This window comes from Furipterus horrens, unplaced genomic scaffold, assembly GCF_987537825.1.
Source record: "Furipterus horrens unplaced genomic scaffold, mFurHor1.1.pri manual_scaffold_13, whole genome shotgun sequence".
Classification (NCBI taxonomy): Eukaryota; Metazoa; Chordata; class Mammalia; order Chiroptera; family Furipteridae; genus Furipterus; species Furipterus horrens.
Window position 1 is genome coordinate 41,900,014 of NW_028327183.1, and position 18,895 is coordinate 41,918,908.

Genomic DNA, 18,895 nt, shown 5'->3' on the forward strand with positions numbered 1-18,895 from the left:
GCGGGTGTGGGGAGATGGGTTCTGCAGGGGCAGGGACCAGGGCCACTGCTTGTGCGGCCACTTCTGTTGTCTGGTCTGCCCTCAATGTCCCACCAGGGGCCAGGGCCCAGCCCTCAGCCCCATTCTAGGGCCAGACACATGGCTGCCCCAGTCTTCTTCCCCAGCCCCAGACTGGTGGTCTCACCTCCCCCTTAGAGGGGGGAGGGACATGATGGCCTCCAGCTTCCTCCCCAGGCTCCAGTTTGAGGGGGTTCCCGCCTGGCCCCACTCCCGAAGTGCAATACGGTGCCCAGCCTCCCCCAGCCCCACCCCCGTGCTGTGACCTGTGTGTTTGTGCAGCCGTGTGTCCCCTGTGCTGGCCCCAGTCCTGATACCCTCTACACAGGCCCCCTGGGGACAGGGTGCTCAGAGCAATAATCCCGCCCCCAGCCCCTGCCCAGGAGGGCTCCCTAACCCAACAGCCCCCTCCAGAGTTTACTATAAAAATAAAAGAACAGAAAGGAGTGTGGACGTGGGGTGCCCAGCTTTGTGGGTGACTGCAGGGGCTCGAGGGTGGGAGCTGGGAGGAGGCGTGGGGAAGAAGCGCTGAAACACGGGTGAGTGAACACATGGGGAAAGGCCAGGGGCACAGAGGTGATGTGGTGGGACAGCCAAGGAGGGTCCCAGCCGCCACGCCAGGGCCCTGCCCTCACCACACAGAGCTCTCCTTAGATAATATATATTAAAAAATAAACCTCCAATTCAGGATACAAAAACAGAGCAAAGGCACTTGGGGGTGGGAGATGGAAGGGTGGTCCCCCCAGGCAATACTGAGATGGCCTGGAAAGTGGGGATTCACTGTGGTGCCCCCGGGAATGAAGTCCTGAGTCCCCCAAGCAGAAGGCCAACGGGAGGCTGAAGGGAGGCAGTGATCCTATGTGGACCCTCCCCCAGACGTGGCCCTGAAAGCCTGGCTCCCTCTCCTTGGGCCCTTGGAGTAGCAGACGCTGCGACAGCTGTGCAGTGGCGGGTGGGTGGTCCTTACGTCCTCTCCATTTGCAGACGGCCTGGGGAGATGCAGCAGAAGAAGGAAGACAGGGAGAGAGATGGAGGCGGGAGAAAGACATCATAAAAATGTGGCCAGCCCTGGCTGGAGTGGCCAAGTGGATTGAGTGCCGGCCTGCAAACCAAAGGGTTGCCAGTTACGTCAGGACACACGCCTGGGTTGTGGGTCAGGTCCCCAGTTGGGGGAGGCACGAGAGGCAACCACCCATTGATGTTTCTCTCCCTCTTTCCCTTCTCTCTAAAAATAAATAAAATATTTTTAAAAAATGGCCAGAGAAACGGAAACTGACAGAGGTGGAGAGAAGGGAGGTGGACTGGGGAGATTCAGAAAGATGAAGACAGAGGGAGAGAAACCGATGGGGCTGTGGAGTGGGGAGCCCCGGAGGTGCTGACTCTGGTCCCCCCTCTCTGGGTAGCATTGGGCCCCCAGCTCCCACTCACCTGCTGGGCAGAGCGCCTCAGGTGCAGCCCGGCTGTGAGGCAGTGCTCTCCCCGAGCTGAGACAGGGCCAGTCGCAGGCGACAGAACTCTTCCTCCACCTCCTGGTTGGGGGGTCATTCATGAGAGGGGTCCCCCACTGAGTCAGCCACTTACTTCCTCCTCCTCACACCCCACCCCCATCCCATCCAGCCACCTCCAGCTGTTTAATGATCTCCTCCAGGCTGAGTAGCTTCTCTCGGATTTCCTGGGTCTGCGTGGGGCTCAGGGAGCCGCCCCCTGGGACTCCATCCCCTTCACGGGGAGGCCCTGCCCCAGTGTCTTCCGCGGGGGGGAGCAGGAGCTGCTTCAGGGACAACACTGGCCAGGGACAAGGGCACAGAGTCAGAGGCGGGGCTAGGGCTGGGATGCAGGATCCAAAGGGGGACATATGAGGGGCCTACGGGTAGAAGTGAGGGTGGACACTGGGCCAGGCTGAGCTTGGGGCAGGGGTGTGAAAGGGAATGCAGGGGTGGGGCTGAGGCAGGGGCAGGCTGAGAGGGCACCAAGGGTGGGGAAGGGTCCAGGGAGACTGAACTGAAGATCGAGGAAGGGATGGGGGCGGCAGCGGAGGGGCTTGGGGCCTGCATGCGGGCAGCTGGCACACTGGCCAGTGGCTGGGTGTGAGGCCAGTTGGAAAGTACCCGTCCGGGCTGCAGGGGTGGGGTGGCTACCTTTCTGAAGGGCTTTGGCTGCGAGCTGGCCCTCAGGGCCGGGCCTGCAGAAGGGCAGGAGGGTACTGAGGGTTCTCTCGATCCGGCCTGGGTGGGGAGCAGGAGAGGTGGTCAGATTCTGCCCGGTTCCCTGCAGACACCCCTGCCCCCACTCGAGGCCCCTCCAGGCTCACTGTCAGCTGGGGACATCTCTCGGCTGCCACCGTTGCCATTCTCAGAGCTGCTGAGCAGGGCTTCACGGGTGCTGGGGGGAGGAAGTGCTGGGTGACCCCCATAGCCCTGGCCCCAGGGGCAGCAGGGGCAGGGAGACAGAGAGCTGGAGGTGGAGAAGTGGGAATGCTTGGCGACAGAGACAGGTCAGCTGGGAGACGGGGACACAGAGAAGCCCGCCCGGCCAGCAGGAGAGATGGGCCATGGTTACGTGGCACACGCACAGACATGTACAGACACACAGACACACACAGATAACGCACATAGCGACATGCAGCCGCATACACAGAAACATGCAGAGACGTGCACACAGACAGGAACATACGGACACACACACGGACAGAGGGCTAGAGCTTGAGTTCTGGGGACACACAAGGAAGCTGGGCCCAGGCCCCAGCCCTCCAGCTCCCTCCCTAGGCCTCCTCACCTGCTTGGGCTAGGCCGGGGTTTGGGGCGGGAGGCAGGGGCAGGCAACTTCAGGGATCCTGCGGTCTCGGTGATAAGGGCACACCAGCTGTGGAGACAGGCCAAGCCCTGGGCGCTCAGCCCTGACGTTCTGCCAGTGCCTTCTACCCTCCCCCTCCCCCCAGGGGCCTGGCCCTTCTCCCCCAGCAGACCCCCTTACTTCTTCCGCTCTGACACTGTCTGTGCCACCAGCTCATATATCTGGGCCTCGTGGTCCCACGTAAAAATGACATAGAAGGCTTTGTGATCTGCAAGGAGAGGGAGAGGTGGGCCCCATGATGGTAGAGCCTCAGGACTCCCCTGACTCAATTCTCCCTCCTGTGTCACTAAAACTCACCCCCCAGGGCCCTCCTCCCAGCTTTGCCTCTCATGCCCCTAGCCAGCTAACACATCACCACATGGCCCCGGGGTAGCTTTCTGCAACACGTTTGCACATCCCTTCTCCCTGGGTCCCCAGCTCCCACCCCCGTGCCCCCACAACCCCCAAGCAGTAGCCAGGTGTCTTCAAAACAGCAGGCAGAGCTGCTGCTCCTTTGTGCAAAAACCTGGGGCAGTTTCCCATCTCATGTAATAGAATCCTCGCCCTGGTCTGGGCCCTGGCCCTCGGGCCTGCCAAGCCTCCCACTTCTCAGCCTCTGCTGTGGCCTCCCCTTCACCAGAATGCAAGTTCCCGGCTCTCTGGAGGGCTCCCTACCCACGCCCTCGGCAGCCAGGCCTCACCGGTGGCCACCTCCCGGGTCATGGCAGACGTGAGTCGCAGAACCGGCCGCAGCATGGTCTTCCCGTCGGGCGTGGGCGTCAGCGTCCGGCTGTGCGACTTGAGCAGCAGCCGCTCGTCCTGGCGCTGCAGCAGCAGCAGCAGGTCCTCCAGCAGCAGCACGTGCACCTCTGCAGGAGTGAGGCCGCGCTCAGCGACCTCGACAGGGGCCCGCGCCCGCCCCCCAAGACCTGTGCTCCACGCCCTGGGGCTCACCTACAGCCTTGTCCTTTGTCACCCGCCATGTCAGTGGGCCCTCATGGACCAGTTTCTTCTTGGTGATGTCCAGGTTCTGGAGGCAGAAGGGAGTGACGGTTGGTGCACGGCAGGGCAGGGCAGAGGTGACCATAGGGCTGGGTATCACAGTCAGGGGTCAGGATGGGCGCTGGGTGGGAACGGGAAGGGGTCAGAGCCAAGGGGCCTCTCTGGCTCCCTGGGTGCGTTATCAGAGAATCTCCAGGCAGCAGGGGGCTGAGGGAGAGGAGGCGAGGGCAAGTGGGGTCACCTTGAACTCGTTCAGCATGGGGTCACTGCTCTGCCGCAGGTGGGACAGGTCCAGACGTCTCTGATAATCCTTAAGCCGCTGGAGCAGGAACAGAATGTTATAGGTACAAGCTGAGAGCTGGGGCCATCCCACAGTGACCCCCAGGTGTTAAACTCAGGGCAAGGCCTGACCTCCAGTGACTCTGAGAGGGAGGAGCTAAGGGCCCAGGTAACCCCTGGATAAGCAGTGACTTCTCAGGGTCAAGCGGAGCACCAGGCCTAACCTGCAGAGCAGAAATGGCCTTAGATGGACAAAGCCAGGCTCACCAGCAGGTCTTCCATGTCCCGCACGGCCTGGTTGACGTGGTGCAGAATCTCACGGCAGCACTCGGCTGCCTTCTCCACTTTCTCCCGTTCCATAGGCTCTTCTGTGGGTGAGGCAGGGACCAGTCCCGACGAGCCCCAAGCCTGGACACTGCTGGTCCCCGGCCAGGGCGGAAGAGGGGAGAGCTGGGGCCCAGCAGGGCGGCGGGACCGTACCTGTGTTCTGCCCGATGCTCTGCAGGAGCAGGGGGTACTTGGTCAGCCGTTGCATCTCCGTGGGGATCATGTCCTTCAGCTGCAGGCGACGGCACCGCGGGCGGCTCTCGGCCTCCTGAGGCGACGGCAGTGCTGAGGTGGCCCATGCTTGGGGCTTACCTCTGGGACAGGGACACCAGCCCCTCCTCCCTGGGATCCTGGCCCAGGACCCCCCCAGCCCTGCCCACCTCACCTGCACGAAGGTACAGAAACGAGGTTCCTTGCGCTGCTTGGCTTTGAGCTGCTCTAAGGCAAACGACTGGCGGCTGCAGAAGCGGGAGGATATTTTCTGGAACCAGGAGCCCTCAGCACCATCAAACTACAGTGAGATTCAGGCCAAGGAGTGTCTCAGGTGGGACCTGGAAGCCCAGACAGAAGGACAGGGCTGGGCGCCCAGACCCCTGGCTTCCAGGTCCCTGGCTGGGAGGACGGGGCGGGGGCTGGGCTGGGCACCCTCACCCGGGCCAGCAGAACATCTCCAATCTCCTCAATAAGGTAGCCACTCTCCTGCCTACGTTTCATCAGGCGATCGAGAAACAGGGCTGTGGGAAAGCGAGAATAGGAAGTGCTGTCAGGACCCACAGGAGGGAGAGGGAGCTGGTGCGGGTGGGGCTGCAGGTGTGTCTGTCTCATACTTGGGGCCGGTGGGCTGTCTGCCCTGGAAGTCCAGGGTGGGGTGGTCCCCAGTGCTAGGACAGAAGCTGCCCGTGCCGGGTGCTCAAGGAGAACATGCTAGACCCCAAGTCCAGCTGCTGAGGCCTCACAGGAGGGAGCAGGCGGTGGGGGCAGAGGAGGGCCGCGGCCCTGCACTCACAGTGCACCTCGATGAGCTCGTCCAGGCTGGGGAAGATGTTCTGCAGCTCCTCCAGGGGGAAGAAGCCCCCTTCGGCCATAGGCTGGTAGAAGAGGTCATGCAGCACCCGCAGCATGCGCACGTGGGCCGCCTCTGTCACCAGCAGCTCTGCAGGGCCACCAGGAAAGAAGCATGGCTGGGGAGGGTGCCACCCACGAGGGGCAGTCTCAGAGGCTGGCTTGGGGATGAGGAGAAAGGGGCAGGGCAGGGATAACTCTCTCTGGGGTGAAGTTGTCTGCCCCGAGAGAGCCACTGAGGATTCGTCGACCCATTGCCTCTCCTCTTCAGCAGTGGCAGCCAGCCAGGGTGACCAGTGTGTCCCAGTCTGCCTGGCACCGACGGGCTTCCGAGGACGGCTGGGTCGCCCCACCGCCGGCCAGCCTGCAGCTGCCATCAGTGTCTAACTGTCCAGCAGGTGATCAGCCTCAGGGTGACAGCCTCAGAGCCAGGGGCCCCACAAGGTGCTGGCCTGAGCTCCAAGGGCACTGGAAGTCCCCAGAGACTAAACACATGGCTTTGTGTGTCATGGGTATTTTTCTGGTGAGGTAACTTGCTAGGCTGTCCAGTGGGGTAACCACTAGCCACACACAGCTCTTCAAATATGAATTGAAATGAAGTGAAACACAAAATCCAGTCCTCAGTTGTACCCGCCACAGTTCAAGTGCTCACCAGCCATTATGTGGCTGCTGGCAATCATGTCGGCCAGTGCAAATATCGATATTTCCATCATTCCATAAAGTTCTGAGAGCACTGCTTATGTTTTGATTACATTCTTAGAAGGATCTGTGACCTAAAAAGCATTCCTCTACTGCCCTAAAAGTGCTCAATGAGTACCTCCTTTAAGTCAACTTCCAAATGAGTTTCCAAAAGTACCTATTTTTGCCAAATTCCCCTTACACACACACTTTGAAATCACAGAAAAGAATCAAGATGAAAATGATGCTCCCTTCATCTCTCCGCCCAGAAGCAAGCACTACTAATATACTGACTATCTTCCCCCCACCGCCAGGGAGTTAAAATCACAGTCATAACAGCAGCTGCGCTCACTGTGTGCCCAGCACTGTGCTAAATACTTCATGCGAGTCATCTCACGTCATGACAGCCTGTGAGAAAGGAGCTGTCACTGCTACAGACACGCGCTCTCAACATCAGTCTTGCACGACTGGAATTCCTGGGAAATGCCACTCTGCCAGCAGCAGCGCTCCTGGTCCATGGAGCAGCTACTCAACCGTGCATGCAATCAACGGCGCTCTGTCTTCAAGTTCTGCCTGTTGTAAATAACACCCGGATGGACATCTCCCTCCGTTTGTCTGTCTTTGCCAGAGCTGGATCGAGTCCTTGGTCACAGTGGGCTGGAGAGGGTGGCACTTACCGCTAATGACCTCCTGCCGCTTAACCTGGCTCTTGGGCAGGCTGTGCAGGGTGTCGGGGGGGATGAGCTCCCGCCAGCCGGGGGGCTCCTCTGGTTCCAGCTCTGCTCCTGACCGTCCCAGCTCCCCCTCATCTCCAGGCTCGGGGCTGTGGGACAAAGGCCTTGTTAAGGCCCTGGCTTAGGGCATCCCAGAGAGACTTTGACCTCTAGTGTCAACCCCCTCTGTGGCTTCAGCATTCCATGCCCCCAGGTGGGCCCATGTTGCAGACCAGCTCCCAGATTTTAGAAAGAACTGTCCTACCCTTCTCCTGTGAGCCTTCAGTAACCTCAGCATCCAATACCCAGTTCTCTGTGACTCTGGCAACAGCCACTCCCCCCATCCTCCCTGACTCTCCAGGCTAACTCAGTGGTTTGGGGGGTGGGGGTGTTAGAAGACGTACGTGGCTCGTCGGGCAGGGCCAAGCACGGCCGTGGCGGAGCTGGGGTCCATGTCCACGTCGCTCCGGGAGCGGCCCCCACCCCGGCCCTTAGCCCCGAGGCTGCCCCGGGAAGGCCGGCGGCGGTCACTCACCCGCAGGCTCTCTGAGCGCCCCAGACGCCCCGAAAGCCTGGACCCAAGGCCAAGGACAGAGTCAGGCAGATGCCAGGACAAGGACAGAGAGACAGAAAGAGATGGGGAGAGACCAGGACAGGGACAGACCACAAAAGGGACAGACGGGGAGAGACGAGGAGAAACCAGGACAGGGACAGGGAGAGACCAGGACAGGGACAGGGACAGACCAAGACAGGGACAGGGACAGACCAGGACAGAAATCAAACATGCAACAGAAGAGAGAGAGAGTCAGAAGGAGCAGTGTGATCTAGGGGTGCTGGGGCATTAAGGGGTGGTCAGGAGGGACACTGAAATTTGGTGGGGGAAAGGAGAAGAGGGGAACCCAGTGTGGAGCACAGGACTGACCCCTCCCTTCCCTGAGGTGGGGGATAGGGCAGAGCCAGGAGTTGGGGGTGGGAGAAGAGGGATTTTAATACTTAGCTCTTTGATTGGGAGAGTGATGTCCCCCACCCACCCCTCTCAGGGGTGAAGGGGAGAGGGTGGCCCATGGGGAGAGGGGAGGGGCTGGGAGAAGTGGGGGAGGGGCTAGCCCTCCCCCACCCAGGGCCCAGACACCCACCTCTTCCACCTTCTGGGGAGAGAGGGGCACAGGGTCAGAGGTGGACCCAGATGGAACCCAACTCACCTCCCCCACCCACCAAAGGGTCCCCAAAGCAGCAGCACAAGGACTGGCAGGGGGCAGAGCCTGGCCCCCAACTGTGAGGGGGACAGGGCCCCCAGGCACGGAGCACAGAGGACTGGGGGGGCTGAGGGAAGGGGCACCAGGAGGCAGGAGCAAGGCAGCTGGGCTAAGGCTTAGAAGAGGGAGGTGAAAAAAGTGAAGGGGTGGAGGGAGAGGGGCCAGGAGGAGCTGAGGGGGGAAGGGCAGGAGGAGAGAGGAACAGAGGCAGATGAAAGGAGAGAGAAGGAAGAGAAAGAGAGGAGAAGTAACTGGGAAAACAAAGAAGAAGGGGAAAAGGAAGGAAAGGGGAATGAAAGAGGAGATGACAGAAGAAAAAGTGGGAGAAGGAAAGAGGGAGAAGGCAGAAGAGGGCGGGCGGAGTGGAGAGGGCCAGGAGACAGCAGGAGCGAATGGCAGCAGACCCCACACACAGCCTCCCAGCCCCGAGTCTGCACTCTGTCCCCAGACCCCCGCCTGGCACCTCTCTGTATCAGGACCCTCCTCAGTGCTCTCGAGGGGCGCGGGGGGCTCCAGGCTGGCTGCACCCTGTGGCGGTGGGTCCCCCAGCTCTGGTGAGGCATCAACACCTTTGGGAGCAGCAGGGAGAGCAGGGCTGGCTGGGAGGCGCCTTCGGCACCAAGACCCCACTATGGGGGCCGGCCTCAGTTTCCCCCGCCATGGAGAGGGGTGAGGGACTACAGACATCCAGTGCCTGGCTGCTCTGTACTTCCACGGGGGACGGACAGATGGAAAGACCTCTGAGACCACAGCCGCAGACAGCGGGGACCCACAGAACTGATGGGGGGACTGGATGTCCATCTGCTCTCCCCTCCCTCAAACAGGACTTTCAGGAAGAGGATATACCTCACTTACTGATGAGGAGACTGAGGTTCAGAGAGGGGAGTGACCACCAAGACATAACACAAGTAAACCAAAGGGCCAAACAGCTGAGGTCCCAGGGGCTGGGGACCACACAAGGACTGTGAGAAATGAAGTCAGTGGGGTTGATGGGCTCTCACCTAAGGCAGAGGGTAGGGTCTGGGCCCCAGAGCAGGAGGTGAGCAGCTGGGGGGTGTGAAAGGGGCCAGCGAAGCTTCGCTCTGCCGCCTGAGCTCCACCTCCTGTCTCCCCCGTCCCGCTCCCCCTCATTCCCTGGTCTGTGGAAAAACTCTCTTCCACAAAACCAGTCCCTGGAGCCAAACAGGTTGGGGACTGCTGCAAGGGGGCTGACAGGCAATGTACTCAGGCAGGTTTCTGGGAAAGAAGCCATGGGGATGATGGGAAATGTAGTCCAAGAAGGTGGGAAACACGTCACCAGGACAGAGGTCAGAGTCTGGGGGGAAAGTCATTAAAAGGGTAAACTGGGAGAAGGGGTGGTTTTATTAGTAACACTGGTGACCAGGAGCAGGGAGGAGCATGCAGGGAGAGCCAAGGGGTGGTCTCACCACGGGGACCAGGAAACACTCACCTGGTTCGCGGTCAGGGATGTCTCCGGACAGAGGTTGCAGTGAAATTCCAGGGGTGTCCTGCCCAGAGGCCCCAATGTTCCGGTCCCGGGAGGGCACCCCCAGGCCTCCCTTCCGTTCTGGGAGGCCTGGCTTCTCAGCTGGAGACACATTGAGGGAGAAAGGGGGAAATGAAAGTCCAGTACCTCTAATCCACAGTGGCCCGGGGATCTGAAATGCTGAGCTCCCGCTCCGTCCTCTCCATCATAATCCAGGGGACCCCTCCTCCTCCCTCAGACCCGAGAGACCCCTTCCTCTTAGGTTCCCAGGATGGGTGCTCTGCCTTTAGGACCATTACCATCAGCCTCCACTTTGAGGTGTCGAAAATCTGGGGCTGAAACGAGAGATGAGACCAATGGGACTGTGAGGTGGGGTGTGTGTGTGGGGGGGGGAGTTCAGATGGGCCAAGGCTGGGCACCTCACCCTGGGGCTCTCCCCGGTTCCAGCGGGCGGCATCCAGGAAGCTGCTCAGTCCTTTCTTGGTCTTGGTCGTTGGCTCATCCGACCGACGGTTCCCCATCACCTGCGAGAGGTGGGGGAAGCCAGAGGGAGCTAGTGTTTCTGAGCCACCAACACAGAGGAAATGGACGCAGGGGCGCTGTCACAAGGCTCCCCATGGGGTCTCTGGGGAGGAAAAGCCCAGGTTTGGACACTCAGGGAAGCACCTTTTTTCGGAAGAAATTCCTCCCCGACTTCTTGTCCCCGCTCTTGGTCCGCACCCCAAGGTGGCGCATGTACAGGCTGATGGCGCTGACCACAGCAGCACTGAGGGGAGGGCACAGTAAGGACGCCGCACAGGGACATGCACACTGCTCCCCCGCAGCCTGCCCCTCCGTTCACTCCGTTCACCCCACAACCACTTCCTGCTGTGGATCTGAGGAGAGTGGAGAGGGCTCCAGGGACAGGACCAGAGACACTGCTCCCCCCAGGACCCCACACCCCCAGTGCCTCCTCCCTGGGGACCAGGAGACTAAAGCGCCTGTCCTGCTGTCCTCTCTGCTTCCATCACCTCTTTTCTTCATCAGTAGAGATGGTATGTCTGTAAGGAGAAGACAGATTTGTTAAGCCCGGGGTCCCTGTCCACCCAGCACAAATGTCCAGGTGGCTGTCCCTCTGAAGCTGGGAAAGGACACAGGAGAGGCAGAGAGGGTGCTGCCAAAGCAACTGGGAAGAAGGATCATGGGAGGGAGACGATCTCATCCCGGTGCAGCAGACAGAAGTGACAAGGACTGGACCCAAGCACCAGGCCTGAATACAGGCCTTGAACAGACCTGGAAACTGGGAGAGACCCCAAATCTGGGAAGGAAAGATGAAAAACAGATGAACTAAAATGCCAGAGCTGCGGGACCCAGAAGCAAGGGAAGATGCTAAGGAAGGAGCCATGAAGCTGCAGACGGGGTCCTGAAATGGGTGGGGCTGCTGAGGAGGGGATGGCCCTACTCACTGCATCTCCTCCAAGTGGGTCAGCAGCCGCTCTGCCACGTGCCGCTCCCGGGCCTCAAAGCTGGCTCGGTCCCGCCCCACCCAGGTCTCCAGCTGCGCCAGCTCCTGCTCCCAGGGTGTCATGCCCATGAGCCGCTTGGAGCGGAAGTCCTCCAGCTGCCGGCTGACGGCTGCCTGCTGGCTCTGCACCACCTCCTGCACGAACTGCCGCTGGCTGTCCTCGGAGATGAGGTCAGGCCGCGTGCGGTCTGTGGGGACCGGGGTGCGGGCTGGGTCAGCTTCCTGGGCCCTGGTTCCCCACCCGCCTTTGGCTCCGACAGTCAGGCTTCCTGGGGCTGCCGTGGCCCGGAGGAAGGAAGGAATCTCCACTGACCAAGGAGCGTGGGCACGTGGCCTCCCTCCCTGGGCCTCCTGGGAGGCCCGGCCCCTGCTGAAGACCTCTCCCTCGTCCCAAAGTCCCCTCTCCTCTCCTTACCAAGTTCAAAGGCGACTGTGGGAGGGACAGGCACTCGCAGAACCTGCTCAGGAGAGAGAACAGAGTGAAGGGGCAGCCTTGGTGCCCGGGGAGTACTGGTGTGAGGGGGCAGCGGTGGGAGGGGGCCAGGCTGCCCGTTACGCTGCCCTCAGCAGGCTGGGGGCTAGGAGGCACAGGCGGCTCTCCGGGGCCAAAGGCGGGGGGGGGGGGGGCTGGGGCCCCTCGAAGGTGTCCCTCACCGCGGTCTTCTCCAGGAAGCTGTGGTAGAAGTCCAGGAAGGCCTTCTTGGCCTCCTTGGGGCCCAGCGTGCCCAGCATGTCCGCGTGCAGGCAGCAGAGCTGGGGAGACAGAGCATGACCTGTTCTCCCTCCCAACCACCCAGACCACACCCACTCCTGGAAAGCTCGGGGCTCAAATCCTCCAGGAGTGTGCCCCCTGATCTCCACCATCCCCACAGCCAGGCCCTGCCTCCCAAGGCCTCCCTGGGGCCACTATGAGCCTTTGGTAAATTTTTATCCTACAGAATGGTTCTCCGTGGCTCTGTCTCCTCCCTGCCGTCACTACCACCAGAGACGCAGGTATATACCAGACTTCTTCTAAACCCTTTGTACACATGAACCTGTTAGCTCAGAGAGACATTGCCATCCTATTTCACAGATGAGAAAACTAAGCTCAAGCTTAGCCAAGGTCACAAAGCTGTAAGTGGCAAAGTTGGGACTGGAATCCAGACAGCCAATCTCTACTATACTCCATTGCCTAGAAATCCCATGAAAACCTGAGGTTAGAGCTGTGGGGGCAGGGTGCAGGCTTTGACTCATCTGGGTCTCACGCAGGGCCCAGTGCACGGTGGGGGCTGGGCAAATAAATAAGGGAACAAGTGGGGCTCACTTATTCCTTCGTCAAACATTTCCTGGGACCACCCTGTGCTGGGTGGCCCTGGCAATGCTGTGGGGACTCCAACCTGTCCTGACTCCCAGGCGGGGGCTCTTGTCAGGTAAGGGACATGGTCTTGAGCTCAGTGTGCTAAGGACTCGGCCCAGTGGGGACGGGGCTGTTTCTGCCCCTATAAACACTTTCAACAAATCTCTCACCCGTACCCCAAAGCAAAAACTCATGAAAGGCCATTGGGAGAGAGCCCAGAGGACAACTATCCCCCAGCCGATGAGGTGAGGCAGCAGCATGAGGACAAACCTCACGAGGCCACCTGGGCTGCCTCAGCCAGGCCCCTGGCCCTCAGGCCCCAGGTTCTTCCTCTGTGGAAGGACCATCGCTAGGTGGAGTTCCAGAAACTCAAGTTCAGAGCCTCCATGCACCAGGGGAGGGTCTGCCACTTTTTTGGAGAGAAGGCAATTTCCTAATTTCCTGCCAGTTTCAGAAGTTCAGCGCCAGTCTACAAGCCTTCTTTCTGTATCCCTCTGGCGTGCACCCCCACCCCGCCCCCCCGGCATTTCTCGAAGCCTCCTCATCTGGCTGGATCTGCTGTGCATTTCTAGTAAGGCCCTGACTAAGCCAGCTCTCGGTCTGTGCAGGGCTGCACCCATGGGCTTCTTGGGATGGGACCGTTGTTCACAAGAGCTTCTTCCTTCCTTTCACCTCCTGGGTTCTCTAGATTCCCAGGTGTTTTGCACAGTATGGCTCTGTATTGGCAGCTCCCAGGTGTTTTCTGCCTGATAAAGGTTTCTGGGTCATCGATTATGTTTTCTCTGCCTTGTGGGTTGCTTGTGGTGGTTGCTTTTCCTGAATCAGGGCCTGCATGCCACCTAGATTCCAGGAGGCTAACGGATTCTCCCAAGCACTAGCCCTTAATGACTGACAGGTGGCACCTGCCAAGGCCATGGAGAGAAGGATTTGATTTCCAGAGTCCGTGGGAAAGGGTGCCGTCATGGACAGGGGACGCTGCCACAGGCACAGAAGGGAGGTGGAGGCGCAGTTTCTGCCAGGCTTCTGGCCTCCACTGCTCTCTGCAGAGCCCTGTGGTGCGTGCTCTCCTGGCCCGCACTCACTGCTCACCAAGACTTACAAGGGGCACCTGCAACCTTGTCTGGACCACACAGTGCCCCTCTGGGTCTCTAGTTCTAGATCTGCTTTCTGGATGTTTTCTAGACCCGCCTGGCTCATATGCTCTGGCCTAACGCACTGACCACTTTGGCCTGGCCCAGCTGCACCCTTCCTGTGCCTACCCAGCCCGGCCCTCACCAGGGGTCCTGGCTCGAACTGCAGGGCCACGTGCTGCAGGAGGGCCATCAGGTGGGCCGGGCGCCGCTTCACCTGCTCCAGGCTCTGGAACTGGCTGTTTTGCTCCTCTGCATTCTGGGGGTGGGGATGGGGATGAGACTATGGGGGTGGCGGGGCCTCCCCTTGGGCTTCCCGAAGGATCCAAGCTGGGAGGAGGGGGGTGATGACGATAGTATCTCTGCTGTTAGGGTGGCATTAGGACAGGTGTCTGGGAGAATGGAGAAGATTTAATATTACAATGAGAGATGGCGAGAACAGAAATTAGGCGAGATGGAATGGGGATCTGTGCTGTAATTCTGGGGGGAGTAATAAAAATTGGGGTTAAAGTGAAAAAGGTGGAATCAAGAATGGGGTGGGGGGCTGAGGAAGGAGGTAACATGAAGATGAGAGAAAAGGGCTGTGAGAGGGCGCGGCGGGACAGAACCTGAGGACAGAGAACTGGATCTAAGATGGGAAGGAACTCTAAGGATGGGACTTAGGCAACTGGGCCCCCAGGGAGCTGGGGACAGAAGCTTTTCCATCTCCCCCTCACCGTCTCCAGTTCGTTCTCAAAATCCTCGTCTTCCGCCCCAATGATGCTGACGGGCACCATGCCAAACCGGGGGGGCCCTGGGGCCTGTGGAAGAGGAGAGTTGGCTTCAGCTCACAGTGCTCCCCACCTCACAGCCCCCCAGTCCTCTCACCCCTTGGCTCTCTCCACTCACCGCCCCTCGGGCCAGGACGTTGTCTGCCTCCATGGGCTCCGCAGGGCTGGGGGAAGAGGAGGGGCCGCGGTTAGGGGGTGGGAGGAGGTGGCACCGGGTGGTTACTCACAGATTCCTGGCCCAGGTGTGAAGGTGAGTAAACAGCCCTCCCCCATCTGGGCCTCCACAGCTCAATGGGGCCTCTGTGTGGCGACAAAGAGCCCTTCAGAGGCCAGCCAGGGCGGGGAGCCCAAGGACAGGGAGTCTTGTTGGGGGAGAAGCTGGAGTCCCAGGAGCCTGGGTCCATGAGAGCCTGCCACTTTTGGGTCCCTAATGCAGAAGGGGCCTGGGGTTCAGACTCCGGGATCCAAGGGAGGAGGGGCTGGGCCCTGGGGAGGCAGGGCCTGCAGGCCAGCGGAGTTGGGAAGGTTAAAGGGGCGGTAGGAGGGCTAGACCTGGGGTGTGTGGGGGCTCTCCTCTGATCTGTGATAGGCTTGGGGCAGGATGTTGCCTCTGAACCCACCAGCCCCACTTCCTGTGGCAGGAAATCACAATGCCAACCCCCCCAACCCCCAACTCTCTCCACCTGAGAAAACAAAGCCCTGAACCTTCCTCCCTCGGGGGCGGAGAGTCCCAGACCACAAGTTCTTTCCCTCAGGGATCTGGTATCTCTCCGGCTTCCAGTCCCAGGAAAAGGACCGGTCCCTGACAGCTCATTCCCAAGGTGTGTCTGTCTCCCTCACCTGTCTGTCTTGCTGGGTCTCCGTCCCCCAGCCAGCGCTCCCTGAATCTACCTCATCTTCGCCCCTCTTCTCCCTCTTTCCTCATTTTCTCTCTTCCTTCCTTCCTCCCCACCCCCGTAGCCATCTCTGCTCCATCCCTGCTTCTGCTGCTCCTTGCCTTTGTCTCTGTCTCTCTCCCCACGTTGGTTTCTGCAGCCACTGTCCCTGCACCTCTCTGAGTCACTGTCTCATACCCACCCCCCCGCATGCCATCTCCCTTAGTCTCCACTTCTCCCTGCATCCCCCCACCCATGTCTCCTGTGTCCTTAATTAGTCTAATGCCACACGAGCCCATGTCAGGTGGGAAGAACTGTAGAAACAGGGGTGGGGTGGACCCGTGGGGGGCTGCCCCCCCACCCCCCGCAGCCTAGGGCTATTTATAACCCTAGTCGCCTGAGACTCAGCCTTCTCCCTCTTCCACAGGCCTCCTCCTTAGCACTGAGTAAATGGTAGCTATGATTTTGATTATGGTCATTAAACAATGATGCTTTCTGGAGTGTCCAAATGCCATCCCATGGGTTCACCTGAGCAGGCATCATTTTTATTCTTTTCCATAAAGGGTACCTGTCCAATATCCCAGCTGGGTAATTTAAGATTTGAGCATTGTTAAATGTTCACATAAATAAAATTGCAAACCAAGGCAGAAAATAATAGTGATTATTTATTATGAGAGCTAAACTTACATAGCACTTACAGGGTGCCAGGCATCGCTCTGAGTACTTCTCACTTAGCCCTCACAACCACAAGCACCCTGTGCTATTGTTATTCCCACCAGAGATGGCAAACCTTCACCAGGCTGCTGGCTGCAATTTCTGGGCTGGAAAACCTGGCCATGAACATGGACAGTCTGTGCTCATCCCACTCAGGAGTGGACAGGTTAACAAAAGCAGCGAGATTCCAAAAGAGCAGAGGAGAGGACACAGGTTATCTGGGTGAATGTGAGGCAGGCCCCCAGATCATACCCTGGACACATAGTATCATCTTTATTCCTCATCACAATAATATGAAATAATAACTAATACTAAATGGGCGCTAAGTGCCGTTAAGTATGTGCCAGGCATAGTGTTACTTCTTCACAGGTATTAACTAATTTAATCCTCTCAGCGACCCCATGAGGTCAGTTATTATCATTCCCATTTCACAGAGGAGGAAAAAGACCCAGCTCATAGGGGACAGAACTGGGATTCAGACCCTGGCAGTCTGGCTTCACAGTTTATGCATTTAACTACCAGAATGTGTTGCTTCAGAGCATGGGGAACCCCAACCTCAGGGAACTAAAGTCTGAACCAAAGCATTAGGTTTCCTTATGGGGCCTGGAAAAGTCAGGGACATGTGGGCCCTGGGGCCCTGGCAGGAACGCTGCTCCACAGAGGGCTGGGGCTGAGGAAGGATGCGGTGGGGGCACTGGCTGCTCAGGAGATGGGGGGTGAGGGGCGGCCACAAAGGCTGAAGCTGTCAGATGAATCTGTGGGCAACTGACTAAGCCTGAGGTCCAACAGTGGGGGTGCTATGTGCATGGGGCTGACGGAGGGTTGGAGCAGATTTAGGGGTGGGGATCCTAGAGCAAAACGGGCACGTGTGGGAGACAACATGGGCAGCTGGGTTCTATGCAGGGCTCAGGGTCTGTATAAGATATTGAATGGATGATCCTGGCCTCCAAGAACCTCTGGGATCCTTAAAGAACCTAAAACACAGAGTAGTCAATGTGAGTCTATAAGGGGCCCGGATTCCATTTGACACATGGCGGGTCTACAGGGAGCCGAGAGTCACACGTGATCATGAAACCAGAGAAAACAGCCAGTCTATGGCATGTCTGGAGACATAAATGGATCAGAATTCTATAGGGGCCTGTGGTGGTGCCTAGACCCAGGATGTACAGGGTCCTGTTCTAGGGGATGCTACTGACCGAGGGGGTTCCCCAGGTCTGTTAAAGGAGCCGGGTCTCCATAAGGGGTTAGCAGAAATCTGGGGAGTCTGTAGTACCTTGTAATTTACATAGAACGTGGCGGGTGTACACGAGCCCCCAAACCTACATGGGACGTGACGGGTCGACACGGGCCCCACATCCTACAGAAAATGCAGCTGCGTGCACTGCCAGGGATGCTGGGGTGGACGTGCGGAGTTAGGGTCTGACGCTCGCAAGGAGCCGCGTGCCTCACCTGCTCGGGGTCCGAGAAGCCACCGCAGCCGCCAGAACCGAAGCCTCCGCCGGAAGGCTCCGGGCTCCCCCACCCCCTCCTCCGAGTCGCTCTAGCCGCCCCAGTGGCCACCTTTGATTCTAACTCTACTTCTCCCGCCAGTCGCTCTAGCCCGGCTCCTGCCCAGCGACTCTACTCCTGTAGGCCCCTCTAGCTCTCCACTGAGCCGCTCTGGCCTGCCTTGGAGGACAGGCGTTTCCGTATCTCGACTGCTCCCGTCACTCCCCTGGGCTCCGCCCCCACGCCGGCCAGAGGTGCGGAAGGCTCCAGCCGCGGCGCCGGGGCTCAATCTGAGATCGGAGAGTCCCCACAGCCACTTAGCTCCTGGGCTGGTCTTCCCGTCCTATCCTGCCTTACTAACTCCGGGACCAGCAGAATTCCCAACGCTCGTACTTTAATCCTCCCGTATCCTCAGCCCCACTCCGGCACACTTTACGCTGAACTGAAAAGCAAAACTCCTGGGTTCGAGTGTACCCTGGAATACGCAATTACTCTTTTCCCGAGCCTCGGTCTTCCCATCTATACAATGGGGGAAGATAGCCAGCTCTGTGCCCTACAACCCAGCTCTCAGGGTATAATTGATGGCCCAGAAAAAGAGATTTCCAAAACGCTTTCAAAAGCGCTCTGCAACTTTCAGCTTCCCAGGGGCCTACGACGGTAACTGTCGTTCTTCTGTTCGGGGGCCCTAACGCAAGCGGAGTTGGGAGGACGGCGCTTGGCGGGAAGCACCTGCGAGTTCAAATCCCAACTCTGCTCGGTTTCACGACGAGTGTGCCTTAGCACGAGTTGGCTCTGCCCCCGGGCCTCAGTTTCCCCACCCGTGGCGAGGGAGTGATCATCCGTCGTCTGCTGCATAGCTGGAGGCCTAGACCCCGGCCTGCCCACTGGCACTCGGCAGCTATTCGTTCTGTCTCTGCCCCTTTGACAGATGGGAAAACTGAGGCCCAGGGAGGCCGGGCGCTGGCTCAGGGGGACCCAGGAGGCCCCTCCGCTGCCGGCCGCGCCCCAGACCCTCATCCTCCACCCACTTCCCCAAGCGCTGAGAGGCGGTGCCGGGCGGGGCCGCGGGCGGCGTACCTGGTGTCCGCGCGGGGAGGTGGCCGGCAGGGCGCCTGAGGTCGGGCCCAGCGATCCCGGCCCTGCGTCCCCGCTCCCGCTTCCTGGCTCTGGCGGGGCAGGAAGTTGGGGCGTTTTCCCGGAGGCCCCCGCCCCGCCACCCCTCCCCGCTTCCTGCCCGCGCCCTGCACTCCCCCGGCACCTCCGCTTCCTTCCCCTTCTTGCTGCCCGCGGGGCCTCCCCGGGCGCCACCGCCCTGCCCGGCCCGGCCCGGCCCCGCCCCCCCACCTCTCCCCGCGGCATCGACCCTGGGTCGCCAGGCGCGCGCTT

At 59.7% G+C, this 18,895-nt stretch overlaps 1 protein-coding gene across 5 annotated transcripts; it reads right to left on the minus strand.

The window, feature by feature from the left end:
* Positions 1 to 981: 981 nt before the first annotated feature.
* ARHGEF1 (Rho guanine nucleotide exchange factor 1) lies at positions 982 to 18,697 on the minus strand. Of its 5 annotated transcripts, none has more exons than XM_090260988.1 (31): positions 18,587 to 18,697; positions 14,551 to 14,596; positions 14,379 to 14,462; positions 13,808 to 13,921; positions 11,851 to 11,949; positions 11,612 to 11,654; positions 11,138 to 11,384; positions 10,703 to 10,732; positions 10,359 to 10,458; positions 10,117 to 10,216; positions 9,992 to 10,027; positions 9,657 to 9,794; positions 8,670 to 8,775; positions 8,087 to 8,098; positions 7,355 to 7,522; positions 6,915 to 7,060; positions 5,504 to 5,650; positions 5,149 to 5,231; positions 4,883 to 5,008; positions 4,651 to 4,765; positions 4,438 to 4,538; positions 4,133 to 4,210; positions 3,844 to 3,919; positions 3,591 to 3,758; positions 3,031 to 3,118; positions 2,833 to 2,919; positions 2,369 to 2,439; positions 2,196 to 2,282; positions 1,679 to 1,842; positions 1,486 to 1,586; positions 982 to 1,046 (listed from the first exon to the last, which is right to left on the minus strand). In XM_090260988.1, the coding sequence occupies exons 2-30, from the start codon at positions 14,581 to 14,583 to the stop codon at positions 1,503 to 1,505; spliced, it is 2,931 nt and encodes a 976-aa protein (XP_090117114.1). In that variant the 5' UTR covers positions 14,584 to 14,596; positions 18,587 to 18,697; the 3' UTR covers positions 982 to 1,046; positions 1,486 to 1,502. The 5 variants fall into 5 exon arrangements, with proteins under 5 accessions (XP_090117114.1, XP_090117115.1, XP_090117113.1 ...); XM_090260989.1 differs by lacking the exon at positions 18,587 to 18,697 and adding an exon at positions 17,471 to 17,555; XM_090260987.1 differs by lacking the exon at positions 13,808 to 13,921 and having other exon boundaries at positions 18,587 to 18,648.
* Positions 18,698 to 18,895: the final 198 nt, after the last annotated feature.

Excerpts from the sequence above, each read along its gene's own strand:
- ARHGEF1 (XM_090260988.1), bottom strand. The coding sequence starts at position 14,583 with ATGGAGGCAGACAACGTCCTGGCCCGAGGGGCG. Across the intron at positions 3,920-4,132 it reads CCATGCTGAACGAGTTCAAG|AACCTGGACATCACCAAGAA; the intron begins GTGACCCCACTT and ends TTCTGCCTCCAG. Across the intron at positions 1,843-2,195 it reads AGCCAAAGCCCTTCAGAAAG|TGTTGTCCCTGAAGCAGCTC; the intron begins GTAGCCACCCCA and ends GTCCCTGGCCAG.